Source organism: Mastacembelus armatus, chromosome 8 (assembly GCF_900324485.2).
Source record: "Mastacembelus armatus chromosome 8, fMasArm1.2, whole genome shotgun sequence".
Lineage (NCBI taxonomy): Eukaryota > Metazoa > Chordata > Actinopteri > Synbranchiformes > Mastacembelidae > Mastacembelus > Mastacembelus armatus.
The window spans coordinates 7,300,318-7,316,959 of NC_046640.1; the positions used below are offsets into that span (position 1 = coordinate 7,300,318).

The following is a 16,642-nucleotide window of genomic DNA, read 5'->3' on the forward strand; positions in this document are numbered from 1 at the left end:
TCATTTAGTTTTTTAGAGTGAAGCAAAGAAAATGTTTTATTTCAATGTTTGTGGATTGATAACATAAGTTAAATGAATTTAATATTTATTTATATCTAAGTTATTATATCTAAAAAATTCCCAAATGTCAGTTTTCCTAGCTTCAGTTTATGTCTTTCATGTAGTACCCATTACATTGCAATCATAAATTCTTTTTTTTTTTTCTTTCTAAGAAGTACCCAATCTTTGAAAAATCCGGGTCAATAAACGGAATCCAGAATGCTTGGTCTCCGTCTTACACTTTAATAATTTTAAATTGTTTTTGAAAAATGCCACATCTCTTTTCTCGTTAGCCTGACAAGAAATATATTAACACATTAAAACATTTATTCAGGATGTGCAAATTGTTATGGACACAGTCTGTCATTGTCAGCTCCAGTTTTTGTTTGGATTAGAAAATAAGAGTTTCTTCCATGTAGATTCTTAGACTTTAAGGTTTCTGTTAAATGGCAGAATCTCAAATGTAACAACAATACATGTGGCAGACTTTCCTCTTCATGCAGGTCCTGATACAAATGATAAGAGAGACGCTGATAGCTTGGAAGCTGAATGTAAAGCTACACAGATCAGCCATAACATCATGACCACTGGCACCTGTCACAAATGACATGAGTGCCAGCCAACTGCTGCACTTACTCCTATGTGCGCAGCATTAAACAGGAGGTCTTAATCTTATGGCTGATCGGTGAAGATCTGTATATTCATTCTTGAGATTAGTGTGATTTAAACCACAGATACACAATATATAATTAAGTTAATTTGTGCAATAGCTGCCATGATGCAGGACTTTGTGCGTTGTGAACCAGTGAAGTGCTATTAAACTGTTAATAAATCCTTACAGGTGTGTGTCCATTCAGTTTCTGAAATATAAAAAAAGGCTTTTTTTTTCAATTTCAAGTTTTATTGCTTTTTCACAAGCATAAGCAGCACTCAAGTTAAAAACAACAAAGAACAGAAATGGTCTTAGCACTTCATTTGAGAGCATGTAAGTATTTTTCAGTCACATAAGGCAAAAAAAAATCCAAGCCTTACTTTTTAACCTGTTTTTCCTCACTAACCTTTGACCTTTCTGTGAAGGTCCAGTCTGCTGCTGCTATCCTCACCCTGAGTAGCTACTTGTTAGTCAGTTCTCTCTAAAGACTCAAGCAACCATAACCTACATATATTCAACCTACATTAGTAACCTTACAGTCGAGGTACAGCTTGTAACACTACAATCTATTACGTACTTTTCTTTTTTTAACGTAAAACACAAATAGCCTTCACTGAAGTATCCATATCTCCTCATTAACAAGAGGAGTTTACCAACTTCACTCCTGGAAAGACAGAAGTGGACCTCTGCAGAGGGATTTATTTATTTTGCTACAATGGTGCAAAAAGGACGTAAAACTGAAAATATAAGGCTCTACTAGCAGAGCGTTAAATCTATTATGTTCATTTCATGCCATAATTTTGAAGTATTGGACGGACTAAACATACTGATGAGTAAACAAGCATAAACACTCCTTAAGAGGGGGGAGTACATTTTGAGGGTAGCACTTTCATAGAAGATACATTTTTATGCTCTCTACAGTTCTGAATTAGCTACACAATGAACAAGTCAGTGATCTTTGTGTTCTTACAGCCTGGTCTCAAAATGTCCAGATGGTGATCCAGATGGTCACATTTCTCTTCTCTAATAAAGCTACCTGATGCCAACATAAATTGCATTCTCCCAGTTCACCTTTCACATACTAAATCAGATGAATACATAAATCATTTTGCACCAAGAAGCTCATGAACGACTAAGTATGCCAGGTACAAATGTAATCAGCAATACATATCTTATGCTGTGCTGAGAATCTTTACTTTCATTTTGTCTTGTTTTGAGGTTGTATCTTGAGTGTGCACTTGGCAGCTGTACCATTAAGGTAAATGGAAGTATTGGATTGGACTCTGTAACCACAGATAGTCAAGGACTAAAGCACTATGAGCAGGAGAAGTTAAAAAGAAATTGCTAAAAATTGAACGAAAGTTGAAACTACAGCCTGACAAGGAGTTTAACACCATTTTCATTTAAAAGGTGATAAATTGCCTCATAACTATGAGTAACTTTTTTCATATTTGATTCATTGTTATATCAACTAAAGGCAGATAGAAGACGCAGAACCACTTCAAACATCTTAAAATCCAAGGTGTGAACTAGCCAAATATCTTTAAATTCTAAATTTATTTTAAAAGTTATTTTTTTCCCTAATGTCTGCCATAGTAATAAAAAAAAACAAAACAATTCATTAAAAAATTGGACTTACAGAAAGGTACAGTATATTGGAAGGCTCCTCCACCAAAGTCTAATACATTAGTGCGAGTTCTGTGGTAATAACCTCTTTGGGGTCTATCCCCTTTCTTAATGTTACACTGAAATTAGTCTATCGTCCATCTTTGTTAGTGTTTTTTTACTGACTCACTAATGCAGTCTCTAAAACACACTGTGCACAAAAGATTCAGTATAAACACACATTTTAAAGGGACAGATGATATATTTGGTAAACCCAAACACAAGCTGTGAAATGGTAATATTGAGCACCAGTCCAGTAATTTAGACTTAGATCTCAAAGTATCCACTCTATAATATTCATGTATTTCATCACTGCAACTTCCTATGAGAGTGGTATGTCAGTCAGTCTGAAAACACTCGTATAATGTGGGACACACAGTACCGTTACACGTTTGGGTGAGCAGGAAGGATGAAGCAGTCCAGAGGTGGATTATGGAAGAGGATGTTTTCACTTTTACAGCAACAGCTTGGGTCCTGCGCCAAAGTCTAACCTCTTCACCAGCCTGTATAGCACAGCAAACACACTCAGAAAGCTGTTTCTGCATAGAGCCACTCTTACTCAGAGGACTTGCATATAATTATGGTAACATGGTGGTGAGTTCAAAATCTACTCACTAACACATAAGAAAGTCTGGGAAGAATATGCAGAGAATGATGATTTTAGAGTTCCTACAGTGGTACAAGGTGTTAAACTGCTGCACTGTGTAGGACAGGAGACTCACCCCTTGTTGTACAGGCCATTGCTAGGATGGATATCTGAGGAGGTGTGCTGGCCTGCTGCTGCCCCCTGTCCTCCAGTGTGGCCCCTGCGGTTAGCTGCTTGCTCATGGGCATATTCCCGACATGACGCCAGCTTGGACTCCAGGTTCTGCAATAAGTGAAAATAAAACAAGTTTGAATGTTAAAAGAGAAAAGCATATTAAAAGGATGTGGGAAGAACGCAGTAATTTCTGGGAAAAACAGATGAGACTTTCTTTTACAGTCCAGTTTCAGCTCACTTACCTAGTAAATAGTTGTGTTTTACTTTATAAATATGTCTGAGTTATTACCAACATAATCCAGTTACAACTGAAAGGTACTTGATGGGTAAATTGGTTACACTGTATTTACCTACTTGTTACAGATGGTAGTTACCCATCACATACTGTAAGTTTCCCTTTATTTACCAAATAAATTCTTAGTAATTAGGGGACTGTAAAAGGAAGCGTTACCACAAAAGTACCCTGCAGCGTCACATGATAGTAAGTTATCGGTTGATAAAAACAAAGCCCAAACAGGATAATTCAATACAATTCATTCAACATGGAATTTCCTTGGTCCATGAGAGAAATGGCTTAAAAATGTGGTTTTTACCCCAACTTTCCTCAGCAGCTCTCCAACTATGTTCAGAGCAGATATTCTCGCTGACGTGGTGAGAGGAGTCCCTGAAAGGCTTTCACCTGAAGAAATAAACCAGCTGATGAACATATCCAGTTCCCAGTGACTATTATAAGACATTTTTGTGTATAATAAAATAACATTTTGAAAGCACATGTAAGCAAAAGAAGGAAACCTTAGGAAATGGAAATTGTGTCCTTTGGGAGAGCACACAAGAACTAACCTCTGCTGATGGAGGGCAGTGGGGTACTGACGGAGGACAGTGGAGTGCTGGCGGAGGACAGTGGGGTGCTGATGGGGTCCTCTGCAGCTGGAGGCCGGGACGGTGTGGTGGCAGAGTGGACAGGCTGGGCAGAGGATGAAGATGTGGTTTTATCCTCAGTCCTTTTGTCTGGCGGGGTGAGAGGTGGGGTCGGTAGCCCAGCTGAAGAAGATGAGGATGATGAAGTCTCTTTGACTGCACTACTGAGTGTTGGCTTCTTGTCCTGTACCTGCTGTTTCTGCTGCACTGCCAGCTCCTGCCTCAGGTCTATCACACACACACACACACAATAAAAAAGAAAGAGCAGTTATAGACATGCAACAGAAACTTTACAAGAAGATCAGAAGCCTTCAAGCTGCCTGACAAGAAATTATATTCTCACATAACATTACTCATTTTCTTGATGTCTGGCTGTATGATGTATACACTTTACATATGTCTGCAAAACAGTAAACACCCAAAATAACATATTGACTTGAATTACATTAATGTACTTTTTTTACCATCTTTTTCTGAGATGTAATAATTCATTTGTAGTGAATGTTAATAGCTCCCTTCATTACCTTGCTATAAATGTACTGTAAATTCTGTTTGCACAACTTTACCATCTGCTTAATTAAAATGATTTTTATTCTCTGGTACCATCATCAATCTTCTTACATCTGTTCAAAGATTACCAAATTATTTTGTTACTGACTCATTTCATAAAAGTAAGTAACATGATAATCAGTTGTTTATACTGCAAAAATGAGGAAGGTTATGGTAAGTTTTTTAATTTACGAAAGAAAAAATAAATAAATCAGACCAAGCTGTACCTCTGGCCTCATCCTTTAGTCTCTGGACAGACTCTAAAAGATTTTCTTTCTCATCCAGCTCACTCTCCAAGAAGGCATTTCTCTCTATAACTTGGTTCATCCTCTGCTCAAAGTCCTCCAGTGACATGATGGTTGCCCTGAAACATCAACATCAAGTTAGCTCCTCATTGCTCCTGAACCAAACCTGGGAAAAAGCTCCAGACACATCCTGAAAGCAAAGGATAGCCCTGGGTGCAGTGGAAGTTTTTTGTTATATTGTTTTTTTCCTCAAATAGAGGTTATAAGTACAACCTATTACTACTGTTAGTAGTAGTTACCAGAACTGTAAATTAAGACAAACATTATGGAAAAGGACACAGGCAATAGGATACTGTGAATATACACGAGACATTACAATTGGTGAAAGCCTACAATGAAAGCATCTTTATTAACGGTAGTAAATTCTAATACATGTTGATTTTTTATTTGCAATGAACAGGACAAACATATTTTTCTGCAGTCTTTGCTTAAGAGGTCTTGGTCTGAGAGATCATATTTCTCCTATATTGGCTTCTCTTCATTGGCTCCCTGTAAAATATAGAATAGAATTTAAAATCCTTCTTCTCACATACAAATCCCTTCATAATCAAGCTCCTTCATACCTTAAAGACCTCATAGTACCATATTATCCCAATAGACCACTTCGCTCTCAGAGTGCAGGCCTACTTGTGGTTCCCAGAGTTCTCAAAAGCAGAATGGGAGGCAGAGCCTTTAGCTATCAAGCTCCTCTCCTGTGGAACCAGCTCCCAGCCTGGGTTCAGGAGGCAGACACTCTCTGTACTTTTAAGGCTAGACTTAAAACCTTCTCTTGAATAAGCGCATAGTAGGGCCTCCAACCCCACCCTTAGTTATGCCCCCAGACGCCCACCGCAGCACTGATTAACCCCCCCCCCCCCCCCCTGAGATGATTTGTATTGTGATTTGGCGCTATACAAATAAAATTGAATTGAATTGAATTGAATTGAATTCTTTGTTAATTGCACTGTACTATTTGAATTAAGAAAAGGCAGTGCAGGTGCACCTTAAACTAAAAAATTAGTAACACTGCTTTTTTTCACTTTTTACTTCAAAGGAAAAAAGTAAGGTTCGTTAAACGGCCTGCCTTACTTCTCATGCCTTAGCTTTACAAACATTAACATATTCTTACTCAGACTGTGATAGAAACACAGATTTTACATACATAAATAACTTTATTTTTCACAAAATCTCAGCTTCTTTAATGTCTTAAGTGGCCTGACTGAGCTCTTTGTTTGAGTCCTGACCTCTTGGCTCTCTCCAGGTCATCATTGGCCTGTTCCAACTCTCTGATATATTTGTGAAGATGGTCTCTGATGGCCGTGGTCTCAGCCAGGTCTCCCTCCAGGCTGGAGATCTGCCGGCAGGCTTCAGAGTGCTGCGTCTCATACTTCTCCTGGCAGGAGGAGACACGAGAAGACAGAACAATGAATGAATATGAGAGAAAGACAAAACATGACAACTGGCGGACAGAACAGTCAATCAAAAATCCAAGAGGATAAATTTTAACATCAAAGCATAACTAAATCTCTTCAAATGTCCAAAACATTTCAATAAACCAAAAAACATACAAAACATGACCTTAGTAATTAAAAGAACTGTAGGCTGATGAAAGCTATTACACTGACTAGTCAAAAACTTGATATCTCAAACACCATCCTCTGGTGTACAGGAACATGAAGCTCCATGTCAATTTTAAAGAAAGTACACATCAGCAGAAGAAACTATTCAAAGAAAACCAGGATTATACTGGATTATTAATACTTTGGCTTGATCCTGGGATGTTCATCACCATGCTACTGGATTCCTTTAAACCCGTTTTCTAAACAAGACCACTTCAGTAACATGAAGCATAGCACTGCCTCCTATATTTCTTATTCATATTATAGTTAATATTATAAGTGTCTCTACCACATTTTGACCACCAAAAATTATATCCTCATGCATGATACCAAAACAAATGAACATAATTCTAAAATATACTTTCATAATTTTTAACTTGGTGAAATTATTATTGTTGTTGCAGCAATTGTAAAAGTTTTAAAATTAGTTAAGTGCAACAGTCTGGGGGCAAATTTGTACAGTGTCTGCCAGACTGAATGGTGGAGGCCTCTGCAGATGACAAACATTTTTTTTTTTTGGTTCCCTTATTAGTCCCACAATGGGGAAATTCCATTACCACCTAAAGTGCACCGTGAACACACACCCGGGGCGGTGGGCGGACGACTCTGCAGCGCCCGGGGAGCAGTTAGGGGTCTGGTGCCTTGCTCAAGGATCTCACCTCAATCGTGGTATTCGTGATCGTGAACAGGGCACTGGCTATTCACTCTGTCCCACTGACAATTCCTGCCGGACCTGAGACCTGAGACTGGAACCTGTAATTTTCAGGTTACAAGTCCGACTCCCTATCCATTAGGCCACGACTGCCACAACTTATATATTTTACAAACATACTACAAGTCTTAATCGTCCTACCACCATGACTTATTCTAAGCTAAACCATGAATTAAAGCACAAAACACAGCATAAGCACAAGAAATGCGTGGTTTGCAGCCATGTGCTATAATGACTTGCGAAGCCAGTGACTCCAATACACATGGATCAATGACGTCACTTACAGCCTGTACAGCCTTGCACCAGTGCAAAGCTTTAGCCCTGAAATATCTAATAATCAGGTTTTATAAGCATTATCTTCACTAGGTATTTTGGAAAACAACATATTAATTGAGCTACTGCCCATCAAAATTCCAGGGAATGTCCCTGCGATGTTCTCAGAAAAAAGACAAACACATTTTTTGTTAGTGAGTAAAAAGGAGGCTTATGACATTGCTGTATTAGGCTTTATGGGAAGTACTGCCATCCCCTCCAGACACAGACTAAGCAGGAGTCACCAGCTGTCTTTTTGTGCCCTGAATCAATCCTCTGTGAAAGTATGTGAATGTGAGTGAGCATGCTCAGACAAGGGCATCACTGAAACTATTCACAACAGGCAAACGAGAGCCATAAAACCAAACTGATAAGAAATAACAGCTGATAAACAAGGAAATATTCAGTCAAATCCACTTTAACAATTGGACATTTGGTTAAATTTTGCAACCCTGAACAACTGTGATACAGCAGCTTTATAGTTCAGTGTAACCTATAAAACCATATAGAGATATCTCATTACAGAGGTTTCTCAAAGCCTGAACACTCTCCAGGGGTAATGTCTTTGTGTTAAATGCCCTGATGGTAGTTTGTAATGCTGGGATAATATCTGAAAAGTGGTGTCCTCGGTACCTTATAGTTTTCCAGCTCCATGCGGAGGCGGTTGTTTGCAGAAAGAAGTTCACGGTTTTGTGTCTCACACTGTTTTAGCTCTGTCTCCAGCTCCACCTCATAGTCCCGACTCATCTGCTGAAACTCCCGCAGCTCCTCCTGGGCTTCCTCCGCGCTGCAGACAGGTGGGATAACTGTCAGTTGTCTTATTTCAGCTCAAAAGAACACAGTTCTCACTTTTCAGGGTAAAGGCAAAGGCAAAGGCAAATTTATTTGTATAGCACCTTTCATACACTACGCAATTCAAAGTGCTTTACAAGGCATACAATTACATTAAAAGCATTAAAAGCATTGAAAAGAGCATTTAAAAATAAAGACATTTAACATAAAATAAAATTAAATCAACTAAAGTAAATTAAAATAAAACATAAAAGCACATTAAGAAAACAAAAGATAACAATTATTCGTAAAACGATTTGACCACCAAGAAGCTGTTTAAGAACAAGGTTCCCAGCATAAATTATATAACATTCTCACATAATTTCTACACAAACAGGGGGAGCACAAGGCTTTATTAAAGAAGACACCTAGAGGCTCATGATATCTGATCTTGCAAGATGTCTATAAATTCAAACTTCTACACAGAGACTGATTGGGTTTTTTTTTAATACATAACTTGTTTATTCAAAATATAAACTGAAAACTAGACTTTATGGGTTGCATAACTTATTCACGGAGGGCATAAGAACCTAATTTTGACTGTCAAAATATGAAACATGATTTCAAATGGTCAGCAATAAAGAGAGTTAAAGATACATTAACACAACACCGCAGGCAAATTAATCAAGAAATATACCCTAATATTTTGATACTGTGTAAATACATGTCTCAGCTTTTTTGTGGCCAGTTTAAGAATCTTTCATGTCTTTTAGGTAAAGGAACTGCAAGAAACAACAGTAAAAATGGATCCAGTCACTTGAAAACAATATTAACATGGCAGACACACCTTTGTTGGTGCCTGGCAGCCTGCTCCTTCCAGTAGTCCAGCTCCTTCTCCAAGGACCCAAACTCTGGAGGCTGCGGATCCCCCATCTCCAGCCCAGCTGGTGGAGAGCCTACTCGTCTGTCACGCACCAACACTAAGTAGTGATTTAATTAAAAACACATTTAGAAAAGTTCCGGTCTGTAGAGTTTCCTTTAAGAAACAGTGCAATTTAAAATTAACGTGACACCTGTTGACTGCAAATCTTAACTTATCAAGAGACATGATTTCACACGATTGATTAGGATTTTCTGGTTAATTCGGCAAATAAATGAACCACGAAGAAGCAACACATTTCAGATCAAACCTCGGCTTCTTGATTTGGTAAAGATGGTGTGCTTAGGTTAGCTAACTTAACGTTAGTTAGGATAGACAACGGGGGGGAAATGGCAAATATGTTTTCAAGGTCAATAAATAATATTTCTCAAAATAGTAAATGTATGCCGAACTGACAGAAATAAGTGATTCATAAAACATATTTAATATTAATAACATTCAATAAAGTGTAACTCAGACTACTCATTAATAAAAAATATAATAATACATCAATATTTACACGGAGGAAGCTGAACTAAAAACTGAAACAACCCTAACTAATCCAACTTTACCTAGAAAATAACGGGTCATGTGGTTTGTTATTAGTTACACCTGCTTTATAAAGCTGTCAGACAATGACCCTGAACGACCATCTAATAATGTCTCAGAGTTAACTAGACAACACACCATAAAAAAGTTGGAAGAATGATCTTATGGTTAGCCTGTAAAAATAAGTTAGTTAACGCTAGCTGGCTGGGCTAGCGGAGTAAACGTTAACCGTTTAAATCCCAGCTGAGGCAGCGACACTTATCAACAGCTAACTAGCCGCGTTAACGCTAACCACCTTCGTTTTCTAAAACCTCTTCGTCTGCTGGTGTTACTACCAACAAAGTTTGTCGGATACATTTAAAGTCCAAACGATTAAAAAACTATGAGCTGGTTGACTTGCCTGGAGTTGGAAGCCTCAAAGTTGCTACTACTGCCTTGGGAAGACGTCGAACAATACATGTTACCATTCATATTGTCCCGACCAATCCACCAATCACAAGTTAGATGACACCCTCGTCGCCTGTTGCTATTAGTCAACTGTCTGTCACTCATGTTTTGATAGGCGGGATTAGGATTCTTGTCCAATCAGAGTGGTCATATCGGGTAAGAGGAGCATCTTCATAATTTGCATATTCTCGACGTTTTGATGGATTGCCACAGTCCGGTGCTGCCTCCTAGCGCTGCCAGAAACATCAGGGGCTTAATAAAGTTGCCAAAGTGTTCCTATGTTAGAGGGTGGTCAGCTGAAGGTAAAGGAAATATAAAGGAATATAAAGGAAATATAAATTCCTTTAGTGTAACAATCCAAGTATCAGTGGTAGACCTACTTTATGCATACCCAAATGCTGGTCATATTAAATTGTTACAAAAATATTTTATCCAAATCAAAATATTGTACAACAACCCGCAGCTCAATACAAACAGCTGTAATACAGTAGGATAATAAAGATTCTCATAATATGATTTGGTATTTGGGGAGGTTGCTATTGTTGAAATATATCCTAATGTGTCATTTGTTAAAGCATAACTTCATAATTTCAGAGAACTTAGAGAGTTTGACTTAAATTTTGACTCTGGGAATTTCATGTACATTTGCTGAGGCCATAAATCACACTGGGTCAACACTGTCCTTTCAGAGGGATTAAGCAGGTCTATCTGATCCTGCTTAAGCCAAATGCACCATCACTAGAGCATAACACATGCACGCACATGCACACACACAAAACTCCAATCCACTCTGTCTTTGCTTAATATCTGGGCTGCATGTTTTCTTGTCTACACTGAGAGCAGATTACAAACGTTGTGATACCAGAAGGGAATGCTGACATGTTTAATAAAACTGAAATATAATTATACTAAAATAGTTGAGCATTTTGAGACATATCCTTAGTTGCTTTCTTGCTGAGGAAGACATAATAAGATTGATATCAATCCCATGTTTATGTGTTAGGTACACAGCTGTAGGCAGGATGTAGTTAGACCTGCAGATGGAAACCACTAGCCAGAAACACGTCTACCAACACCTTTAAAACATCACTGGTTAACATGATGTATCTTATTTAAGAAGAAATATAAAAACTAGAATTTGTGGTTGTAGAGGGAATTACATGCTGGAACTATTTCTCAAATAACAATATATATTACTGCATATCCACGTTTGAGCACAGGTTTTGGTATAGAGCTGTGAAAAACCAATGTAGTACTCAGATCCTTCCTTCAACCAAAATGACCACAGTCAGGGTTTTATTGTACAGTATTCGGGTGGATTATTATAACCAGTGCATTAATGTGTAACTAGCATTTAGGTGTTGAAGTTAGATGAGGTGGCTCTGATTGTTTTATACAGTGATAGAGCAATACAGCGTTGCTTGTGGTTCCCTTGGTGTTAATTAACACACAAAAAGAACTTACGCAAATGATAAAACAACTTCACAACACATGAACTCAGTATAACTAAAACAACTGAGGCCTTAAATTTAGAGTTTGACTGATTTTCTTCAAGACAGCAGACAGAGGATTTGTCAGAATTAAAATTGTATATCAGCGGTGCAGGTTACTGAGAAATTAGTGATTAATCAAATGACGTACAAAGAAATCATATGGAGAGAACCTGGGACTTAAGAGGGGTCCTGGGGTCTGGGGCTCCTGCGGTCTGGGGCTCCTGGGTAGTTGCTGTCATTGTTTGGTTGGTAATCCAGTAATAGTGTTACAGTGTAATTGTTCATGGCTTAACTCTGACACAGTTTCCTCATCCAATCTCACTAAACCTCATGTTTGACTCTTTCACTCATTGGAAAGTTAATGTGATGATATTGTGCTAACTATTTTAGAGAAAAGGTTTTACACAATCTTTCAATGATCTTATTCAATTAACACAGATATACATACGAGCTGTGTCCAACTTATAGATGTGCATTTATAATTGCTCCTTTCTAGTGTAACAGACAAATATGTATTAACAATATCCATAAAAGTCCACTTTTATGTAGAATGCAGCCAGGCATTTCACCTTTTTATTTTTACTGTATATTAACCACTGAAACTGTCAAATCTGATTGTCTTTTGGTTAAATAAAAAAAAACTAAAACTCACAAACCATTAAGCTTCATGAAAGGATAAATCACTGAAGGGTCTGATTAAGTAAGTGACATGTTACATGATAAGGTATCTGGACTGATGGCAACATATCTGATGTTTCAAGTAAGTGGACATTATTAAGATTCTGTAGCTTCACAGGTCCAACTAGGAAACACAGCACACAGATATAAACATGGCATGGAATTTCCTATCCATCTATAAGAAAGGGAATAATACTATGGCTTTCTCTAAGAAATCCAGCTATTGTTTATCTGTGTGTCCAATGTTTTGATTCAGGTGCTGACAATCTTATATTCCCTATACAGTATGTTGTTTCCAATGTACTTTGGGGACCTCCTGATTTTTCTTTCTAGGACCACCATCATGTCCAGTTTCTCCTTGAACCACACTTTATTCTGTGACAATGTGTCTTGAGAATGGCTATGTTTATGTATCAGCTATAAATCTTCTTCTTCTTTGATAATGTTCTTCCCAGATAATGATCTTCTTTGATTTTGCATAACATATGAGCTTTCCAACATCAAACTACTGACACCTATTGTCTTATTCAAGCTATTAGCGTGCTGTAGTGCATCACAAAATAAATGCACAAACTAAAATTGTTCACACAAAAAAGATATATGTATATGTCAGTGCATCGATTATTACTGTCATCAAGCAGCCAAACACTGCCAGCTTGCAGGCCAACGGTCAGGACAACTTGTTTGTTCACCAAATGAAGGCACAGTGGGGGAAAAAGAAAAATATCAAACCCTTAAATCTGATTTGAGGAGCTTCACTGCACTGTGGGTTCACATCAAACTGATGCCATCAGCACAACCACCAGCTACAGTCATCCTTCACAACTAAAGTCCTTCGCTGAAAACAGCATCAGCTTGGTTGAGACACATCTTGAGCCCTACATTGGGGTTTTGGATTATATACAATATAATTAATGACTATTAGCATTATCTTTTTCAGTAGTTAAAAATCAGGATCTTTTCTTAACAAATGCTGTTAACTTCTAAAAACAATTATAAAAAAGCATTTTTTAATCAGGACAAAGCATTCAAGTTGTTCAGTTGATGCACGTGGATATAGTAAGGAAGTAGTAAGGAGGACAAAGTCTAAACCGGTCTGTGAAATCCCTTTCAGCCAAACTGTTGTGTGACTGCTGTGACAGTCAATGTACTCAGTGACAGTCTTTCTTTCCAAACAGTGATATGCTTTTCAGTTCTCCACAGTGGTTTTAATTTCTGGGTGCTGGTTTAGCAAATCAAAACTCAAAGGCATGATTGACATAATGCCCATTGTCAGCTAGGACTGGCTCCAGCCCCACCATGGTCCTGAATTGTACTAAGCGATACAGAGAATGGATGGGTGGATGGATGACTGACACCAACATTGTCCCCCTCCTCTGCCTCCCGTCAGTTTTTCCTTTGGTTCCTTTGTTTTCTTCGGGCCAACTGGGCCTCACGCATCTCCTCCAGGGTCTTACGGGGGTCCATGACAAAGGCCAGTGCCACAGCAGCAGTGCCATCACCATTCTGCCGAGAGAAGCACAGGAAGGTGGCCCAAAGGAAGGCACAGCAGCCCATGAAGGCTGTTCGCATGTACAATGGCATCAGGACGAAGTTCAGGAACTAAGATCAGATGAGCGGAACAGGGAACAGGATGGGGAAATTAAATCACATAAATGTACTATCACACATTATGTTAAAATCTTCAGTTGTTTACATGTTTACCTGCATGAATGGCCAGTACATAAGTCCAGTCTGAAAATGACCATAATAAATGAGTTAGGAGACTTTTGAGCATAAAGTCAGAGTCCACATATTGCCTGGAAGTTAATATTACGAGAGATCAATGTTTATAAGGTTTATAAATGCAATTTCAATGATTAGACTGAACGTGTTGAGCATGGAACCTTCTTATAGAGGTTATATAGATGTGTCATTTTGGTATCAGGAAAATAACACTTGGTTAGCTAATGCACTATTCCTGAAACAAAATATATTTGTAAATGCATTATGGTGAGAAAAGCTGTACATGTTTTTTTTTATAACCTTGGTAAGATTCCTGCTTTCAAAAGCATATTAAGCAATAGTACAGTGTATGAACAGACAGAGGTACCAGAAGTACTTCATGCGCAACAAAATGGCTCCTCTAAGTATAGTTTTATCTTCTTACATATTATTGGATGATACATTAATGTGTAAGCAGCATTTTCATCATTTCTCGAAGTCAAGGAATGCTACACTTTAATTACAGCAGAATGGTAGGCTACTGTGATTTCCATTTGGCAGGATTTCATCTCCTAAGCGTCCTGAAACTCGTTGACATTTTTATCCTCTGGCAGTAGTCATGATTGAATTACCCCGCTTGCTGCCGGGCATGGTGCCCACTGCTGCTATTGCGCAGTGCGCGATCTAGGTTAATCTGGTAGTGATCTCACAGCAGCATCAGCTGAAGGGAAGGTGACTTTCCTTTGCTTCATTACCTTCCAGGTGTTGAAGAACTTCTCCCTCCAATCTTCAAAGATGTCTTCCTTGCCCTCCAAGAAGCTTAGCCCTGCAGGACAGAGCAGAGGTCCAGGAAGAGTTTGGGGAGATTTCAGTTACTGCGTCATTACGCACAACCAAAAAACACTTGTAAGCGCTAATCTTGGCCCACATGATGTTTGATGAGAGACGACCTTAAGAAGCCTCATCAACTCCCTCTTGGCTTTATATTTAAATATTCCCATATAGCACTCATATATTTATTTCTCCGTTTGTCTTCTCTGTGACTTGATGTTTTTATATGATGTGGGCTGTGACACGTTAGCCATGATTAGTCCATCTGAGTCCTGATGTGAGAGAAAATGTTTTAGTATTTAGCATTTGATAGATATTTGAACTGAAAGTATGTTATAACAAAGGAGCTTTACCCGTCAGTTTCTGCTCTCGACTCTCAACTAGAGTGTGAGCTTGTTAAATGCAGCTTTTCCAAGCCCAGTCCTCTTACCTGTATAGAAGACACTGGTGGCCAAAGGTGACGCGAAGCTTTGGTCCAGCAGGAGTTTGCGAAAAATCATCCCGGCAGACTTTCCGGGGAATCTCCTTTCCAGGGCTCGTAGCCAGAAGTAATTAAAGTTTCCATGGAAACTGATGGCCACGATGGCCACGTTGCGAGTGTGTTTCCAGTCCATGCGGTCCTTCTGAGCGATGAGCTGATGGACCATGTCACCACCGGCGAATAAGCACCCGTACAAAGTGACATTGGCCAGCCAGGGGAATCGTTTGACGGCTTCCTTCAGCACAGCCTTCCTCATTTTAGTACCGCAGGAAGAAACTTAGAAAATGATGCTGAACTGCACAAAATGGTTTAGATCGAACAATCCAGGCCCCAGCATAGCGGTTAAATTCATTTGACTATAGGCTGTGATATCAAGCCAAATGGCCGACAGTACGTAATACATTATGCAGGGTAATCAGAGAGGGATTAGACGTTTCCAATGGCAGCAGCAGAAATACCGGACATTATCAGGTCTCAGCATCTATCGAGAAAGGCAGACACTGCCAAGTAACTTTATCAAACAGTCTAATCGGTATATTTGCGCACTGTGTAAAACCTGCCATAGATCCACTTTGATCACTTGGGGATGGATTTTCTCAAAGTAGCCCACAGTTCTACAGTTACGTGCGTAAAACGGATCCCATGACAGCATAAAGACAGAGAAGCTTGTAGGAAAGGCTCCTGAACATAAGGATACACTTTAGATCATTCTGTAGACTATTCTCTGACTCGTCGTGTCACTCCAGTTGATCGAAGTGCTTCTACAACAAATCCTGTGTGTCAAGCGATAATCTGAGGTTATCTGATTGTCTCGGGCTGCTCAGCTGTCCCTTTCCGTCTAACTGTGTCGCCCACATTAACAGCAGCAGTTTGCTTTGCAAAGCCCTGTACCGCACATTCAGCCGGTCCATGCACTGTCAGATCAGCGGCGCACAAACCTGCATTCAGCACAGTTACTGCTCTGCCTCGCTTTGCGTGAATTTACGCACAGCATTGCCACAACAGGTGGACGATTTACAAACTATTCAGAATGTTATGTATTTTTTTTTGTCTACCTTTGTTTATGAGGTGTGCACATACACCTACAATCTAGTTTTAAAACCTGAATGGTTTTAGTTTATTTTGAGCTCTTTTAAAAAAAAATCCAGTTTCTTTAAATGATTTCTGTGTGAACTAAATAATTACCCCCGGAGCAACTTGTGGCAAGATTGGCAGTGTATTTGTCAAATACTGTTCAGTGTATAAAATATCAGACAATA

The 16,642-nt window shown here is 38.8% G+C and overlaps 2 protein-coding genes across 2 annotated transcripts; both read right to left on the bottom strand.

The window, feature by feature from the left end:
- Positions 1-928: 928 nt before the first annotated feature.
- On the bottom strand, positions 929-10,235 carry LOC113141584 (nuclear distribution protein nudE homolog 1-like). The gene is made up of 9 exons (XM_026326094.1): positions 10,150-10,235; positions 9,129-9,261; positions 8,144-8,297; positions 6,112-6,260; positions 4,811-4,947; positions 3,957-4,262; positions 3,710-3,795; positions 3,079-3,224; positions 929-2,859 (listed from the first exon to the last, which is right to left on the bottom strand). The coding sequence occupies exons 1-9, from the start codon at positions 10,214-10,216 to the stop codon at positions 2,811-2,813; spliced, it is 1,227 nt and encodes a 408-aa protein (XP_026181879.1). The 5' UTR covers positions 10,217-10,235; the 3' UTR covers positions 929-2,810.
- Positions 10,236-13,753: 3,518 nt separating this feature from the next.
- On the bottom strand, positions 13,754-15,639 carry mpv17l (MPV17 mitochondrial membrane protein like). Its single transcript, XM_026325792.1, has 4 exons — positions 15,333-15,639; positions 14,827-14,897; positions 14,072-14,101; positions 13,754-13,969 (listed from the first exon to the last, which is right to left on the bottom strand). Exons 1-4 carry the CDS (start codon positions 15,637-15,639, stop codon positions 13,754-13,756), a joined length of 624 nt encoding a protein of 207 aa, XP_026181577.1.
- Positions 15,640-16,642: the final 1,003 nt, after the last annotated feature.